At 41.5% G+C, this 18,484-nt stretch overlaps 1 protein-coding gene across 1 annotated transcript in view; it reads right to left on the bottom strand.

Annotated features, from left to right (window-relative positions):
• Positions 1-2,607: 2,607 nt before the first annotated feature.
• The window catches only part of PCID2 (PCI domain containing 2), a 60,616-nt gene continuing 44,739 nt past the window's right edge, over positions 2,608-18,484 (bottom strand). The window contains exons 9-15 of the mRNA XM_082246883.1: positions 18,177-18,252; positions 12,777-12,918; positions 11,488-11,588; positions 7,189-7,262; positions 4,734-4,859; positions 3,574-3,697; positions 2,608-2,749 (exon numbers count right to left, since the gene is read on the bottom strand). Of these exons, the coding sequence (XP_082103009.1) occupies positions 2,660-2,749; positions 3,574-3,697; positions 4,734-4,859; positions 7,189-7,262; positions 11,488-11,588; positions 12,777-12,918; positions 18,177-18,252 (733 nt within the window). The 3' untranslated portion in view covers positions 2,608-2,659. The remainder of the gene's footprint in view (positions 2,750-3,573; positions 3,698-4,733; positions 4,860-7,188; positions 7,263-11,487; positions 11,589-12,776; positions 12,919-18,176; positions 18,253-18,484) is intronic.

The following is an 18,484-nucleotide window of genomic DNA, read 5'->3' as shown; positions in this document are numbered from 1 at the left end:
GAACTACAAGTCCCATCCTAACAGTCCCTTAGCAGTGTGTGTGAGGAAATACACAGAAGACCCCAAAAAAACATTACCAAACTGATCAGGAGGCTTGCAGGAACGAGCTTACAGCAGAGAGAAATGATCTGACACAGGAAGTGAAAGCACCTGGATAATGCCTAGAATGTCTATAATGCCTTGCCTATGCTGTCCAGCACCGTGGACCACAGGAAAATGGTCACCCCATGCATTCCTATGGGGAGGATTTAGAAAATGGCTGCCCATACATTACAATGAAAGAATTCAAACATTAATATATGGCAGGTCTACAGCAAAATGGCGGCCACAACGGTGCGCCATGCAGTCTCCAGGACCCCCAGGGGGGGGGGTCACTGAAAAAAAAAAAAAGCATCGGATGATCCCCAGCAGGGGGCCCCACCAAAAAAAAAAAGCCCCCCACCCCGCAGGACCGCCTCAGCGGTCAAATATATCCGCCCCCCAAAGGTAGGCAACTGTAGTGAGGGGGGGGAGAGGAACAGCTGAAGGTGGGACATGGTATGTCCGAGAGGCCAAGGGAACCGAGGAATACCTGGGGGTCCGACTATTCCATGGAGGAAGCCCACGTTCTCCCCCCGAGACCGCCAGAGAAATGGGAGAACTCTTACCCACCATACCACGGATCAGGTGGGGGCCACTCCAAGCAGACTATCTCCCACCCGGGATAGGGGTGCTGGTCAGCCAAGGGGTACACTGCGACTCAGGGCGCTCGCATCCCACCGAGATGGACTACTCGCAGGCTCGTCTCCAGCCATTGGGGCTCTGTGATGGCAAGGCCTAGTGCTGGACTATAACCTGCGCACGCTCGCTGGCCAGGCTGGGAGACCTTAAGCCTGCAGGGACAGCCCCATGGGCGTGGTGAAAGCTTTTTCCTGCCTAGTGTCCTATTCCTGATGGGAGTAGCATAACCCAATGGCCAAAGAAGATATGAAGCTACGCCTGTCAATGAACGATAGAGACCCTTTTTTACACTTTTTTTTTTTTACTAGCTTGATTTTTATCACAAGGGATGAACAACATCCCTTGTGACAGCATTGGCCGTGACAGGTCCTCTTTATGGAGAGATTTGGGGTCTATTAGACTCCAAATCTCTTCTCTGGACCCCCATGCAGCCGATCAGACCGAGATCAGTCCGATTAGCTGCTTCTCTGGCCGCTGGTGGCCAGGTAAACAAAGGGCGGAATTGGAGGTGACGAATACTTGGCACTCCCGGTTTCCAGGGTTACAGAGAGAGGGGAATGCCGTCAGTTCCTCTCTCTCTGTACAGCACATTGTGATGGGACCAGAGAGCCCGGGAGAGGCGGCAGCAGGAAGGGGGGTGGGACCTCCTTCCGCAGAAGTAATGGAGTGGCTAATTAACCACTCGGATCACTTCTGCAAAAAAGAGAATCACCGGCTGCAAACAATAATACCGGGATAACGCCTGCCGGTGCATCTGGTATTACCACTTAAACGGGTACGTCCATTTGGGGGTAGTGGTTAACAAAAAAAAAAAAAAAAAGTTTTCCTGATAAATCAGTCACCACAAAGCTATCCTGTGCTTATTCGGAGGTTGGTTCCTATGTATTATTGGTACACTCCAATCAAAAGTAATCAAAATCTAAAATTGAAACCTTGAGACGCTTACATAGAACAGACTCTTACTTGTTCAATCATCAGATTTTCAGGCATTTCTGGAATGTATTAGTCCAGACCCGTTTTCGGTAACCCGGTAATTCTGGAATGGGCCGATCTGCAATGCTGAAACACCTACTGCCTCACACACAGAAAGCCTTATGGAAACTGGCACTAAAAGTTTCTAACATCCGCTAATCTTGCCTTCGAAATCCGAATGTGATTTTTAATGCATAGAAGAGGAAGTAATACAGCACAGACTTCAGGACATTCGCTCATATGGCAGTGTATGCAGGGTTAATAGGGAATATTTAGATTTAATGAAAGATTCTGATTTTAACATAGTTGCAGCATTTTTCTGGATAGCATTAGTAGCTCACTGGGATTGTTCAACTGTTCCCTGGAAACTTTAAGTATGCTGAAATTCACATTTTTAACCATTACTAATCAGGACTCTAAAAATCCAAGCGTCAAGACAGTATTGGCAATTTAGAGTAGATTGCTAAATGTATTTGTCCCCTACATTCAATTTTGCTTTAAACAGCCTTGTGTCACAAGCCTGATGTACTCGACCATAAGTTACAAGTTTTAGGATAATGAGAAGGGTTTCTGTTATCAGTGCTTAGGGAGTTCTCTCTGTGAGAGTGATGATGCAGGATTTTACAAAATAAACTGAAAACAACACAGTTCACAACCATACCCCAAAGAGACAACAAAATCAAAGCCTGGAGAGAAGTTTTGCCTGTTACTAAGTGCTCAACATTTCCTATTCAGTTCAACATTCAATCATATGATTTCAGTCAAGTTATGCAAAAAGAGTATTTATTTGACATTGCATATATACACATAGTAAAAATGTATACTATAGTGACACGATACTTTAATTGAAACCAGATAATGACCAGATGGATCCCAAATTCACAGATGAAGAATTTCGCTGTAGTTCAGAGGTCTTGTGTTGGCAGAACAGACTTTCTATTATCTGCCATAATTACCATAATTCTTCTTAGCAGATTGTGGACAGGGGTGGAAAGGGGTTTTGTTTGCTGACCACAAGCTTCTGATGCTGATAAGATACGTAACCTTTGATGTGTCCCTTGTAAAAGAAAAAGAAAAATATTTAAAAAAAACCTGGGCATTTCTATGGCATAATGGCTGGACCTACTATAAAAAAGGTTAAGCCTGTTTGCAGATGGTTTACTTCTGCATATTTCTAAATTATTATATTACAATAACATTCAGATCTGTTTTACCTTAAGGCATTAAGGAGTTAACAGTAGTACAAATTTTAAACAGAAACAGGCAGATGTATAAGTAGTAGGTGAAATTCATGACTCCTGCAGCGGTATGCTAGGTAGACATTGCATTATTTCTTAGGCTTTATAACTGTGAAACTATTAAAGTCTGTATGTTACAATTGTGAGGATTTTAATGCCAATTAACGATGGAACATGTCTACTTCTCTGCTTGGTTTTAAAACACACTTAGTGCCAGTTCACATTAGTGCAATCACAGAGATCGCATGTAATTCGGAGTGCACTGCTCCTAAATGAAATGCGATCTCTGTGCGGTGCAAATTTCAGCCACACAGTTTGTATGGCTGAATTCGCACCGCAATCGCACTAAACACGCACATGACCCTTTTTTTAATCCGCAGCAGAATCGGATCGCATGGTGGTTCACACTAGTGTGATCCGATTCTGTGCGAACTTGCAGATCGCACTGCGATATCTAAACTGGGGGTGTCGTTAACTTTTAATTGACACCCCCTGCGTATCGCATATGGCAGTGTGAACTGCCAGGGGTGCGGATGCGATGCGGGAACACGCTGTATATTCGCAGCGTTCCCGCATCGCACAAATGTGAACCGGGACTTAATAACTAGAGAACATGAACGAAAAGGAAAAAAATAAGTTATACCATGTAGATCAGATTAGCTACAATGCAGTTTACTTCCTCTATGTCTGCATCTTCCACCCCCATGAATTTTAGGGCGACTAGAAAGGCATCAAGGGAAAGCTGATGTGTTCGAAGTAGAAGATACCTGGAAATGTAAAAATACATATTCAAATAACACTAGCAAATGACAATTACGGTATTTAAAAACCAAGAGAAAAAAGCATTTTTTGCTTGCTGTCAGACACCGGAGGCTTTTGCACCTATATAGTTTTAAAGTCTCTGTATGCATTGCTCCAACTCCCAGTGTACTCTACTTCTCAGTATTCAGACCCCGCATAGCTCTCCTTTGTATGGAGGCACCTCCTGCATCCTGTCTGCTGTGCTGGAGGTTTCCTACGAATATACAGTTAAATTTTCACTTTCATACTCCCATGGCTCAAACAGAACTTCTCTCTCTGATTTTCCACTCAGTGCTCCTCTCCATTTCCTACCAACTAAACACTCCTGTGTCGCTGCTTTTCTTTTTTGTTGTCATTCTGTACCCTTGCTGAAATACACAGAAGGGAATTTATCAAAACTGGAGCAGCTTTGGGTGGCTACCAATCAGCTTCTAGCTTTCATTTCCAAAGCTTCTCTCCGTGTAGCTAATCTTTTCCATAACACTAACTTACCATTACTTGATCTGCACTATCTCTGTATGGATATGGCCATCCAGGTAGAGTCAGACAGACATTCTTCATGTCAGAGCCTCAAGCAAGAACAGTAAACAGCACAGTAGTAACACAACCGAATCTCACTCCAAATATGACACCAGAGGTCAGTCTCAGAAGAGTGTTAGATCTCACTTGCAGATTATACAGCTATGGGACACAGAAGTGCCTACACACACTCATCATACCAAGAAGTGCACTGCTATTAACATTTCTAGATGTTCCTCATAACATAGTAGATTTCAGTTTTTGAGTTCAACTTGCACTTTTAGGCTTTCTACAGAAGAAGATTTAACAACTCTGAGTGATAAATTTATAACTTGTAAGATATTTTCAAACGAATGCCCAAGTTGTGTCAAGCTTGTATAATGATCATTGGGTAAATGTATCATTATGAAAAGCAGAGTGTTGGGGAGTACCCAAGAAATGAGAAGATTATTTCTATATTCATATAACAAGTAATAAACTTACACTTTCTTAAAAAGATTTCGGTATGTAATGATCTTCAGCTTTTCCAGAATCAGGAAGATACCACAGCGTGTGAAGAAGGTTTCATGTGTGGTTAAGGCCTCAGTCAGGAGCCGAAGATTACCTTCACTAAGAACACAATGAATAGTTAAGATAATGTCTCCTCAGTTAGTCGAATCTCGAATCACTGGCGGTATATATTGCCACCATCCCATAAATTGAACAGCAAATGTAAAAAGAGAATTCTCCTCTAAGTTGGGATTTTAAGGGACATTTCCTTGACTGCCTCACAGCGAGAGGTGGATTGCTCCCTCTCTTGCTGAGAGGCTGTATGAAGGCTGCTTTGCGGCTCCATCTGTATATATTTTAATTACAATACAGTGAGAGGTCCCTTGTCCATCCAACATTGGAATTTTCAAGACGGATCCGGGCTCCATTATCTGTCCTCCCCACTTTTGGACTATTGCTATTGCACCGTTTAAACCCTTTATGGGAATATGATATAGTTTTCATGCGGTCCTACAGAGGTACAGGAATCTCCCTTAGAAGTGGCATCTTTGACTCCCCTTTCCAGACTATGTGGGTGAAATGCAATGAGAAACTCCTATGGGACTATATGAAAATGGACGAACATGTGAGTTGGGGATTGTATCCCTGAAGAAGAATAGAACTGAAAGTTCATTAACTATTCGAAAACCCGTTGGATATTCCCTCTGCATGAGGACCATTGTGGTCCTAACAACTGTTATAATTCTACTATGGTGCTTTTTTTGCTCCTAGGGGTGATCAATTCAATGTATTGCTGTATATATGATTGTATTGCTTTTGTCTTTATATGATAATGTGGACACTATGGAGGTCCTGAATGTATCTGTTTTTTCAAAATAAATATGAATTCTTTTACGCTTTTGTCTAAATTGCCCTTAAAATCCCAACTTAGAGGAGAATTCTCTTTTTACATTTAAAGTCTCCTATGTTTACCCCTAAACTTGCCTCTCCCCTCACCGATCATGACCTAGCATTAATTGCCAAATAGTGTTGCAACATTTATGGACAAACAACAAACAATTCTTAGTTCTACCCTTCTCTGTGGGAATGACAATAGTCCAAAAGGTAATCATCATAAACGATTAAGGTGTACTGTCCATAAAGAGTTCAGAAAACTGGATGACTAAAAATAGCTTGGAAACCCACTCTGCAAAAGAAGAGGAAGAGAGGAGAGAAGTGCCTAGTAGACTCTTGGTTTAGTACAGTTTTAAAATACAATGAATATAATTTTTTTTAAAATGCCATTCACAGAGCTGTGAAAAGAGCAAGCGTTAGACCGGAAAGCTCAGTGGAAGTGCACTCTTTGCCGAAAGGTGGGGCTGTCAGTCCATGGCGCTGGGGGGGGCTCCAGTAAAGAAGGATGTCGGAGGACGCTGGGGAGTGAGCTATCAAAGCCTCTGCTTGGCGCTTCTCTGCCCTCTCCTTTTGGAACATTTATGGCCTGCCTTAGAGCTGTTCATAGCAGCTAACCTTGGTAAGTATAGAAAGCCTCAAGTGCAGGCCCCTTAGACTACACTTGAGGCCCTGGACAATACTACTGCACAGAAGACGTGTCTAATGAGCACCAACACATGGGTTTATGTGCAGTGAGTGGTAGTGCCATTCATTTTCAATTACAACCCAATAGCCATCAACACATCAGTAAAAAAGGTTCAAGAGGTGCATTGGCAGCCTATTCAAAATAAAATCATCACAAATTACAAGTGTATTACTGCACCACCACAGACTGTATAGGTGTATACTCATTTTTGTCAGCATTATTAAATGATTTGCAGCCTCAGCAGGGCATTCTATACCAGTGGTTAAAGTGTTTCTAAACCCAGGACCCTGCACTCACTAGATCTGGTCTCCTACAGTACATGGAAATACAATTATTTTAGTAAATATAAACTGCTCAATACCTTTTCTTATCAGCAGTAAATAGCAGTCTTGCGAATTGTATCACTGTCTGCATAAAGCTTTTAGGAGGAGTTTTTTTTTCCCCCTGACCCTCTTGTTTGGACAGAGTTGATTGGCGCTGTGCTAATCACATGCACTCTCCCAAGAAAAAGAAAAAAACTTTCTAGCGATACACACCAAACTGAGCATGTGCATCGGGCAGCCTGACTCCTAATGCTCTGTTCTATCAGGAAATGGTCTGAAGTCAGTGGAAGAATAGGAGGATCAGAGAGACAGAATCACACAGCCATTATGTGGATTACCCCTTGGGTTCCACAGTGAGTATAACAAGCACGCTTTACTGTATATACAGACTGATTTCACTTTCTCTGATGCCCAGAGGTGGCAGACCCAGCATAGTAAACAGGGGTCAGAGCAAGGGGTTCTAATTTGACTAAGAACATAAAGGTTTGCATATTAATTATAAAGGTGTTCCAGTGTTATATACAGAAAAATCCCAATAGTACTATACCTGACAGCCTTGGTGACATCTGCAAATTGCATCAGGTCATATTTTCTGAGTAATTGTATGGCTGGCATGTGACCCTGGAAATTAAAGGTAAGAACAATTAAACATGGGTTTTATGAATAGGATTGATTTTTCAAAACAATGTTGGCTGACAGTTCTGGCAAGCAAAGTTTCATCACTTCTAGTTTGTGTTGAAATTCCCCCTCAGTTTTCTGCCTTTTGTACATGTATTGGAAAGGCAGTCTGTCATAGTAATAAGCCAATAGAAATATGTAGGGTCAGGGCTTAGTGAAAAGCTTTGACACCACCTAAAATTTTTGGTTTTCGGGATTTGGCTGTAAGAAGTGAGTTTTGGAGACTACTGCAAGCACATGGAACAGTTTTTTTTGTTACGTTAATGACAGATTCTCTTTCAGTCCAGGGCAACTGTGTGTTAGGCGTAGAAAGTTCTGGGAGAATATTGGGTTGACCTCTGCAGACATCTTTAAACGACAAGTCACAGGTCTTGTCTTTGATTCCTAACAAGGACCCTACATGTATTTGTACAAGACATGCATTATTTTGGTTTCCTCTCACTATACAAATACATAGCAGTATATGTATGCATCTGACTGTGGTAGGAACATTATATTGTTGTCCTCTAGTCTTTAGCACAGCGGCTGCTTTGAAAAGGCTCAGTATAATCTCTGCAAAGTGTGGAGCATAAGTATTAAAGAGTTTGTAACCCCCCCATACACTAAGAAGCCCATTCACCACATTAGACACGCATAACTCTCATAAGCGTTGTGCACAACCACTCAGAGCTCAGTCTCAGGTGGATGATTTAGTGACTGGTCGCATTCTTTAAACTACTTCCCACCCATAGGATGCAGAAGCGAACACATAGGTAGGTTGCACCCGCATATGTAAATGATGTGGAAAGAGAAGGGTCGGGCCTAACAGCAGCTGCATGTCTGAATGGACACACGGAGCTGCGGCTTGGCTCGGGTGCCCCCATAGCAAGCTGCTTGCTGTGGGGGCACTCAACAGGAAGGAGTGGCCAGGAGCGCAGAAGGGGGACCCGAGAAAAGGAGGATCTGGGCTGCTCTGTTCAAAACAACTGCGCAGAGCAGGTTTAGTATTTTTAAAGAAAAAAAAATAGGACTTTAGAATCACTTTAAAGTGTATTTTCTCCTAAAAAAATGTTTGAAAAATCGGCGCGCAAATACTGTGTGACAAAAAATTGCAAGCACTGCCATTTTATTCTCTAGCGTCTCTGCTAAAAAAAATATAATCATAATAATTGGGGGTTCTGAGTAATTTTCTAGCAAAAAAAATATTTTTACATGTAGGAGAGAATTGGCCTGGGCTAGACGTGGTAATGCCACTTTCACCTAGGGCCCATAAAAAAAAAAAGGTACTGAGGCAATTTCTCCTACCCTTTTGCCATGAGAATGTATTACAGGAAGATCTACACCTGAGTTACTGCACACTTCTTACACACATGCTTACCTTATTAATCTGCAACCTTTTTTATTCTCTCACTTATAGCTATGGTGGAGACCAGTCAAAAAAGAGAGCCATTGTAAAATTGCAGGTGAACATTCACTCTGTTGAAGGCCCGTACAACACAACCTCAGAGTGATGGTGCGTCGCCTACAACGCAGCAAGAACTGTCTCCAACACCAGTTTCAGCATCTGATTCTAGCTCTATTTCATTAATGCAACAAAACGACCCATCTGAATAAAGCAGAATTCTCTGCATTTGTGCCACATTTCCTTGGACAGATTACAGACTTAATACAGCCATCTCTGTCCAGGGGCTAAAAGCGCCATGCCTCTTTTCCTACTTCCACTTCACAACTGGAGTCAGACCCTGATATGCCAATCTTATAGGACGCAGACACAGAAGGAAAGGAAGAGGATATTGAGGCAGTATTGGAGGAGGCTGTCGAAGATTTTTCTCCCCCAGATTGCCACTATACAGACTAGGGAGCTTAATTTAACATGCTAGCTAACGTTAAAATACTTTTTTACGCAGTCTGGAAAAGCTTTGGCATTACGCAAGCTGACTCTCCACCATCCCACCATGCCCCTTTAGGTTTAAAGAGACCTACAAAAACCCTGCAATATATTCCCTGTTCATGAACAAATATCATGTGCAGTCTATGATGACAGGATTACCCCTGAAACAAAATTTCCCTCCCCCTAAAATCTTTACAATGTTCACAAAAAAGTGGGCTATTCCTGTAGCAGGGTTATAACATAAAATTTCCAAAGAACACACTTGTCACGTCCACAGTACATAGCCATTTTCAGAAAGCTTCAATCCATGGATAAAGCCAAAAAAACAAAAAGCCAGTCTTCTGTTATATGCACACACCGCAAATGCAGCTATCCCAAGAGACACCATGCAAAGGTGAGGCATATTACTTGTAAGATAAAACATAAGTGTGGGAAGCGCAACAATCTTGCCAAATAAAATACTTTATTGGATGAGATAAAAACAAATAAGAAATGCACTCATAAGTATCATGAAAAGAGTATGCCTTGTACACTGCCAGGAAGCCAAGGAAAGCCTGACATTGACACAAGGGCCGATGTAAACTGTGTAGATGTAAAATCCATTTCTACACTCCAAAGAACTAACAAGCCAGGGAACAGAAACTCCCTTTCTTGCCTGTAAAACTCCAAGATGGGGCTGTGGCATCCCAAACATGTGACAAAATGCCAGAAAAACGCGCTATTCAGACACATGGCAAAGTTAGCTCCAAAAGAGGGTGCAGGAGCTTCTTTGGTGTGTTTTTGGAGTGTGGGTGGCCAATTTAGGTTAAACCAAAGAAAACTGCACTGGTGTTAGGGAGATATTTTTCACCAAACAATATAATAAATAAAGCATGTTGCACTTTCAACTATATTCAGAAACCATTCATAATGATAATAATATCAATAAGAATAAAGTTCCCATAAAGTTCAATTCATTATGCAAATGTCCAAAGTAAAAAACAGTTCATTGTACTGAGGTAGGAATAAGGTTGATTCAAAAAGCCAAACAAAGATGGGTGAAATCCTTCCCTCCCCCGTAAAAGGCACACATCAACACTCAGATGAGTTGTACTCTTACCAGAGCACCTGGACCCCCTGAGATCAGGAAGGTCAAACCGGGGTTTTGGGGACTTATCCCTTTGTGAAGACTCCAGCCGGTAGTCACTAGTCCTGCGAACAGTGCCACGCCTTAAGCCTCGGGAGAGGGATCGCCAACACCAAAGATGCAATATAAATGAAAAACTGGATAGTGTAAAACCTTAAGACGGATCCTTTATTAAAACGAATATCTACTCACATTCAGTTAAAATTCATGCGCATGTCCCAGGCAAGGAAAATTGCGTCCGCTTCCAATTCCGGGTGACGTGACCAAGCAGCTCCGCCCTACAGGCGCCCCAGGACTTCTTCCAGAGCACAGACGCCATGTCACATCATCGCTTAAATACCCATTGACAGAAACCAAGAGTTTCAGATCTCGCTGTCTTACAGCGCTACCAAGCCTCTTTTTCGTGATCTGTCATTACGGGCATATCCTAACTACCAAGAGGGTACAGGAGCTTCTCTGGCTTGTTTTTGGAGCGTAGGGCAGCCAATCCAAGTTGATGGACTGCCCTACATGTCACATACACAAAAAAAAAAATGTAGAAAAAAAACAGGAAACCGGTCGCTCAAATGTGAATGCAGCCTCAGGGTGTATCTCACATTAAGCCCGACCCCTCCTCTATTTTTTTTTTTTTTTTTTGCAGCACCTTGTGCTTCCTTGGGATATCAACTTTTGAATATCCTGTACTGTACTCCAAGATACAGAAGTTATGGGTAAGCCACAATTCCATTTTTTTTTAGATAAACATTTGAGCAACTATAAAAAAAATACTATCACCATCTTTTTACTCTGGCAGTTCTATGATTTCATAAAAATGTATAGTTTTAGGGGTCCTAGATGGCTCTAGAATTATTGCTCTCATTCTAGAAGACGTAGCAATACCTCACCGCATGCATTAATGTTCTTATGTGCATGTATGTGGGAGGAGGAAACCTTTGTTTGGCAGGACGTGAACCCAAATCACTCGCACCAGAGAGCCCACAGTCAACTTAACAGATTTAATCACACTTCCGGCTGCTAACCCAGCTGACAGTGTGTTTAAAATTGCTTGCGATCAGTGCCATTTATAAAATGGCCCTGGTGGACAAGTGGTTAAAGGCACTTTATTCACATAATCTAGACATTTATCCACGATTCTTGTCTTCAAGCTAATATATACATCTGTGAGCACTCACCAGCAGCATCTTTACTGGCAAAAGGTAGATGAGAATCATCCTTTTATTTTTTTGACATGTGCGGAGACAGTTCCTGAAGGCAAATGACAGACTTTCTTCAGCTAGAGAAAAAAAAGGAAATAAATAAAAATAAAATTATCACGAAACACTTCTATATTCAGTTCAAAATATAAATTTTTGTTTTTTTAATATCAACTATCTTGGGCCAACTGGCTTAGAACTCAACATTTGAAGAATCTGAAAATGTACCTTTTTATGCTTAAAAGCTAAGCTTAGTAAAGAAAAAAAAAAAAAAAAGTCAGCACAAGGAACATTACTTACCATACTATTAATCCAATGTGTCCCTTGTGCTGCTGGCTCCTGTATTAACAGAAATTAATCCCCCCCCCCCCCCCCCGCTGTAATCTTCTGGCAGGGGTTTTTAGAGCAAATGAATCAGAAGAGTACCATAACAGATGTGGGGATTGATGAAGGAATATTTTCTTGAATGCAGGAGCCAGCAGCAATAGGAATATATCAGATTAGTAATACGCAATTTTATTTTTACAAAACTTGGGCATTAACATCGTAACACTTACAATCTATTAACTAGCATATATATATATATATATATATACACACACACACACACACACACACACACACACAGTATGTGTTATAGTTTCTCTTCAAGAGGAAGTCAACGCTGAACAAATCCAGAAACTACTCAGTTAATGTGCCTTAAATTATAGCCATATATGTGTCGTTTCATGAAAAGCTGCCCAAACTAGACTCCAAAATTCTACATTATTTGTTGACCCCTTCTGTAAATCTCCTTGATATAACATCACACACTGTGCCTTTTAATCAGAATTGACTATAAACTACAGACTTTGCCCTAATGAAATAGCAGGAACCAAACAATGTACATAACATCTTGTTTATATAAAGCTTACTTGGTACATCTGGTCTTTCCAGCTACAAAATACTAATTCAGCACCTAAAGCACAGATTACTAAATGTTTGAAAAAAAGTACATCGGGAATAGCAGGTTACACACAATATGACATTTTCTTTAGATTGTAAGCTCCATGAGCTGCATTGAACTATATTGTAATTGTACTGTCCCCCTTTACATTGTAAAGCATTGCGCAAACTGCTGGCGCAATATAAATTCTGAATAGTAATAAAAATGTGCCTGTAACAAAGTAAAAACCAGGGACTCTAAGTGCTTTTCTGGAAACAATGATATTCTTTATCACCACCATTATTCCCAAACCTTAATTATCAGTGATTTCTGTTTCATGTACCTTTTTTGAAGTCACTGTCAAACATTGCCTTGCGACCAACATAGTATCTATACGTCACTCTCTGAGACATGGCATATTCATCTTTAAAGTTGGAACTGTCAATGGCTCTAATTAAGGGTTTACACAGGTGAAGTTTGCTAATCTGTAAAAGAAAAATAAAGAAGAGGAGAAAACTATAAATGTTTACAGAGGTAGGGTAGAGGTTAGAGGAGATTAGCAGCAGTGTCACTAAATGCTGGGCGCGGGTCCCACTTTCTACACAGTAGAATCACGCAAACGTATATGGAGTCGGGAGACAGATGAGTCTACTGGCCCCACTGAAGTCTACAGAGTTCTATTATGGGGTTCTCCTGCCTAAAGGGACATGCCACTAAAAATGAATATATCGTGGAGGAGGGTGGGGTTGAGAAAACTTTTGTACAATGCTGTTTGAAAGAACCCATATTTAAATTAAAAACAATTAAAGGAATTTTATATGTGTTTGGATTATATTGAAAGACAATTCTTTGAACAAAAGCATCGGAAGGAACTTGGACTTGGCTGTAAATGCCATATTTTAGAATACAGTACAAGGCACAACAACTTATTCATACACCATAAGTTATAAGCATGTACCTTCAGGTTATTGGACACTAGCAGGTTTTTGATGACATGTTCCTCTGGGGTCCCTCCCCATAACCTTACCCCACTCTGTGAGTCGAAATGCAGAATAAATAAGGAGTTAGGGAGGATGACCTGTGTCCTGTACTGTACTTCAAAATATGGAATTAACAATTAAGTCAAAGTTCCTTGAATCTCAATTGAACAGCCTAGGACACAGGCAATTTATTTATACACCATGGGACGTCCCCAAGCAATGAATATACGGTTGAGCAACAACTAGGAAAACAGAACTGTACCAACAGGCGTCAAAAGAGCCAAGTTCGGAATGCTGCTGCAAGAACCTTGTGTCCAAAAGCTGCATCTACAGAAGAATGAAAATCCATCTGCTTGTGTAATCAAGTTCCTGATGCATTGTGCAATGGTACACTCAAAGGGCTTTGACTACATCGAGGCAATGTAGAGAGAATTCCTTTGGATGCTTAGGAGCAGAGCACAAGGATGGCAGAACAATATCCTCATGGAGACAGAATGCCAAATCCACCTTTGGAAGAAGAGATGGTCCTGGGTCCAATACAACTTTGTCATTGTGAAGTATGAGGAAAGGGTGCCTGTTCTGACAGATGTGATGGCTACCAAAAAGGATACTTTGCTGGTATGAGTTTTCAATGTTATATCCCTAAAATCCCTATAAAGTGGTTGTAAACTCAGAATCTATAGTTTTCAATATATACAGTGTGTAGCAACTTACTGTCACATGTCCTTTATACCGTTGGCACTTTAGCCTGTCAAAAGATGTAGCCCGTTTTCCTCTTAAGTGACGTCACTAGCACATGCACAATTCTTCCTTAATTCACAGCATGCACAGTGTGCATTTACCATTTACCCCTTTACCATCTGCACTTGTGGCATCACAGCCTAATATTGCGAGAGTGCAGATGCTTGGCCGTCATCTGAGCTGGAACTGATTATACAGGGCTATGTTCCTATAGCAACTGAGGACGAAAACGAGGCTTGGCTAAATCTTAGTGCGCATGCCCAAGATAATGGGCCAGCGGAATAGAAAAAGAACGTAAGCGATTGCAAGCTAATAATATGGCGTCAGCTTCGGTAGGCATCCGAACAAAATAAAGTAAGTAAAAAATAGAAGAAAATAACATTTAGAAATTGCTGATCTAGCAATCCATATTGCAGAGACTTCACCTATTGCCCTATTTTTTTACATGCAAGGCAGCTGAGTTTTCTTCTTTAAGGCCAAAGGGAAGCAAAGGGTGATGCATGAGGGAGCCAAATATGAGAAACACCTTGAAAAAAGTTTTTCTTCAAGGAGGTGCAAGGCCAGAGGCATTTAAAAATAATGGATAAGGCCAATAATTACAGCAGCCATGCCGTTATAGTCAGAGACTGAGGTAGGGTGGAATAGAGGGCCTTGAAATAGGAAATATGGTCTGTTAGGAAGAGGCCAGGGATTGTCTGCTAGAAGTCTGAGTAGGTCTGTGTGCCAGGTTCTTCTGGGCCAATTCAGAGCCAGTAGAATTGCTGGTTTCCTCTCTTGCTCTATTTTTTGGAGCAGGCAAGGCATAATCTGCAACGGATGGAAGGCGTAAATTAACCTGAACTGAGATCAGGGGATAACTACAGCATCCAAGCTAAAGCAAGTAGATCCCTGGTTCTGGCAACAAAGGTAACTTATTGTATATGGAGGCTAGGATGATCACATCTGGAGTCCCCCCACCTTTGTCATTTCAGATTTAACACATCTGAATGAAGAGGACTATTCCCCTGGTCCGAACAATCCGCCTGCTAGTTGTCCACTCTTTGGATGTGGACTGCAGAGATCGCTGGACATTAATTTTTAGTCCACAAGAAAATCTGATTCGCTTCTTTCAAGGCCGCAGCCCCATTCCTGGTTCATATAGGCCCCTGTAGTGTCCCCGTAGAAGGAGGGTCCAGTGCTGGAATGCCAATCTGACTTCTCCGAGTTCCAAAATGTTGATGGGGAGCTTGGTTTCCTCTCTTGACCATGTTTCTGAACTGACAAGGATTGGGAATACTCCTAGCCAGCCTCCCCAGCCTAACATGTCTGTTGTAAGAACCTTCCAATTTAATGAAGGAAGAATATTCCCTCTTAGAGTTGGAGTGGTGAACCACTAGGACAAAGAAGTTCTTGTTTGGCTGGATAGGAACATGAATAAATCCAGGGAAAGGGTTGATTTTTTTTCTTGCTGACAGAGCGTGGAATTGAGCAGAAAGCTACTGCCTTGAAGGAAGCGCCCATGATATCCTGAATTCTCATAACGATTCTCAGTGTGGGACTTCCCTCAGATCTCAGTTGTCGAGCATGAGCTCTTAGGAAAAGAACCTTTATGTCGGGAAGAATGACTTTTGCTTGGGATATATGGCAAGATTAACCACAGGAATAGCCCACTTTTTTGCAAACTTTTTACATTGGATAGAGTTCAGCAAAAAATTTTGGTGGAGTAAAAAAATCCTTTCAGGGGTGACCCAATTGTCATATTCTACACATTCCATCTGTTGCCCAACAGGGAATGTTTTTCAAGTTTTCGTAGGTCTCTGTATCCATTGACAAGACAGGGGAAAGTCAGGTAGCATCATGCCAAGTCTTTTGCAAACCGAGGCAATAAGGTAATGAGGGTTTCCACATTAGCAAGCATGTTGTGTGAAGCTCCTTCTTCAAAATAGAGACAATAAGGGGGAGAGAAATCTTCTATAGCTTCTCCCAATACTGACTCAATATCCACCTAATTTTCCACTGATTATTCATCCTCTAGTACAGGCCTATCGGGGTCTGACTCCGCCTTAGAAACCAGAGTAGGAGAAGAGGCAAGGCACTTCTAAGCCTTTGACAAAGATGGCTGTATTAGGGTCGTAATCTGTTCAAAAAATTATTACAAATGCAGAAAGTTCTCCTTTAGTTAGACAGGTCACTTATGGCGTGCCTGAAATAGTGCTAGAATCAGATGCTAAAACTGGTATCATAACCAGGTCCTGCACTGCTACAAAGGACACGGTCACCCTGAGGTTCAGTGCTGAGTGGGCCTTTGGCAGAGTGAATGTTCACAATGCAAGTCCCATTTGTGGTGGTGCACTTTACTGTAAGTTAATTGGCACATACTGTACATGTGCATTGTGGGTGCATTGCACAACAGAGTGCCTTCTGTTACCGCTGTGGTAAAACAGACATTTTTGCAATACATGGGTCTGAAAAGGCCTAAAGGCTAACTTTACTTTCAAATAACTTAAGCCCAATGACCTCCCTTCCCATGCTAACTAAACCCCTTTACATTTACCGTAGATTAGCAGGCAATGTGGTCCAGAAGCCTGCACCATAGCAAATAGTGCTTAGCCAGAAAACCCTCTGTGCAAATTTACAAGCAGATAGCTTTTGTATTCAGGCCCATGAAGAACCCAGTACCCCTGCCAATTTACATCCTGACATCTGCCTGTCGCCCAGCACCCCCTACCACTGAATCCTCCCCTACACCCCTGACTTTGAACTTTCAAGCCTCGCAGCAACACCCCTACCACCTAGTACTGCAACACCCGTACCTGACTTTTGAAGCTTCCTCCAGAACCCCTGTCACTGAACGCCAACACCCGAGACACTGCTACTTTCAGTCCTTTAGCAGCCCTGCCACTACATATTGCACCACTGGTTTTATGTTCCCACAACCTGTCGTCACCTTTGCAGGAAAATGCAGAGAGGAGGAAAGGCAGAGTCTGAAGCTTCCGAATTCTCTGCTACATATCTTTCTCCCCAGTGCAGCCTGTAGAGACCACTCAGTCCGCCAGCCTTGGGGGATGCTGTGCACATTGTGTGTGTGTTCAATGGTAAGATTGAAGCCAAACACTATGATTTTATTATAAACTCGACCACTGTCTCCATCATTACAGAACCCTTCCAATTAAGTAGCCAATTTCTAGAAGTTTAACCTTCAAATGTTTTTTTTTTTTTTTTTAAGAGCCCATTCACACTAGCACGACTTGTGAGGCGACTTGTGTAGCCCCAGGCAGCTTGACATAACAAAAGCAATGTTAATCAATCAGTGCCGTCCTAATTGGCACTACTGAAGTTGCTCCGACTTCAGAAAAGGGTCCTGTACTACTTTGAGGCGACCTGTGATCCGACTGTCCCATATACTTCAATGGGAGTCGCCTCTTTATCTTAATTGACACGACTTATCAGACTTTCCAGGAAGAAGAAAGAGATTAGCCAGGCATTCCCCACAGACAAAGTCGCCTGTCTCTTCAAAGTAGTGCACAAGTCTCTTCAAAGTAGTGCACAAGTCTCTTCAAAGTCTCTTCCAAGTCTCTTCCAAGTCTCTTCAAGTCACGGGGCGACTTTATGGTAGTGGTAGTGTGAACCGGCTCTTACTCTGAAGGATAACATTTTATCGTAAATACAAAGGAACTATTTATTACCTCTCCCTCCTAAACTATGGGACCTTCTGAATAATTTTAAGCATGCATTCTCTATATCAGGCTGAAACTAAGGGGGAAACTAAAACTTAATTTTACTTCCTGTATTCTTCTAAGCATTGGATGCAGGATAAGGCTAGTACAGTTGAGGAAATCATGCTAGAGCATGGTATAATTTTAGGATTTATTATCTTTTATATATACTACACCAGAGCATTTATTAGAAGTTTTAAAGGCTTAAGAATAGTCTTGGCAAAAGAAAGAATGTGTTGAACAGAACTGAAAAAAATTACAAGTGTTTAGATCACAAAATATTGAAACACAAGGACAGTACTGAAACAAAATTACAAAAAACCTTACCTTAAAATAAATCCTAAAAAGTTGATTGACTAGAAACAACATTCCCCACTTTTTGGAATCATCAAAAGATGCACGGCTGTAATATATATAAAAAAAATGCTATAAAAGAGAAAATAATATTTTATAAATCACAAAATTATCCCTTTATAGAAATTGTACTGTTTGGCTGGCTGACTGGCAAAAGAACTGGAGTAGGAGCCATCAAATACAAATTTTTTGGCATTTAAAAATAATTGCCAAAAGAGAAAACTTTCAACTTTATTTGGACAATCTCTGGGAAGTTAAAGCATATCTAAAACCCAAAAACA

Source organism: Pelophylax lessonae, assembly GCF_965119305.1.
Source record: "Pelophylax lessonae genome assembly, chromosome: 2".
Taxonomy (NCBI): Eukaryota; Metazoa; Chordata; class Amphibia; order Anura; family Ranidae; genus Pelophylax; species Pelophylax lessonae.
The sequence above is the reverse complement of the archived record's forward strand: the minus strand, read 5'-3'. Positions and strand labels throughout refer to the sequence as shown.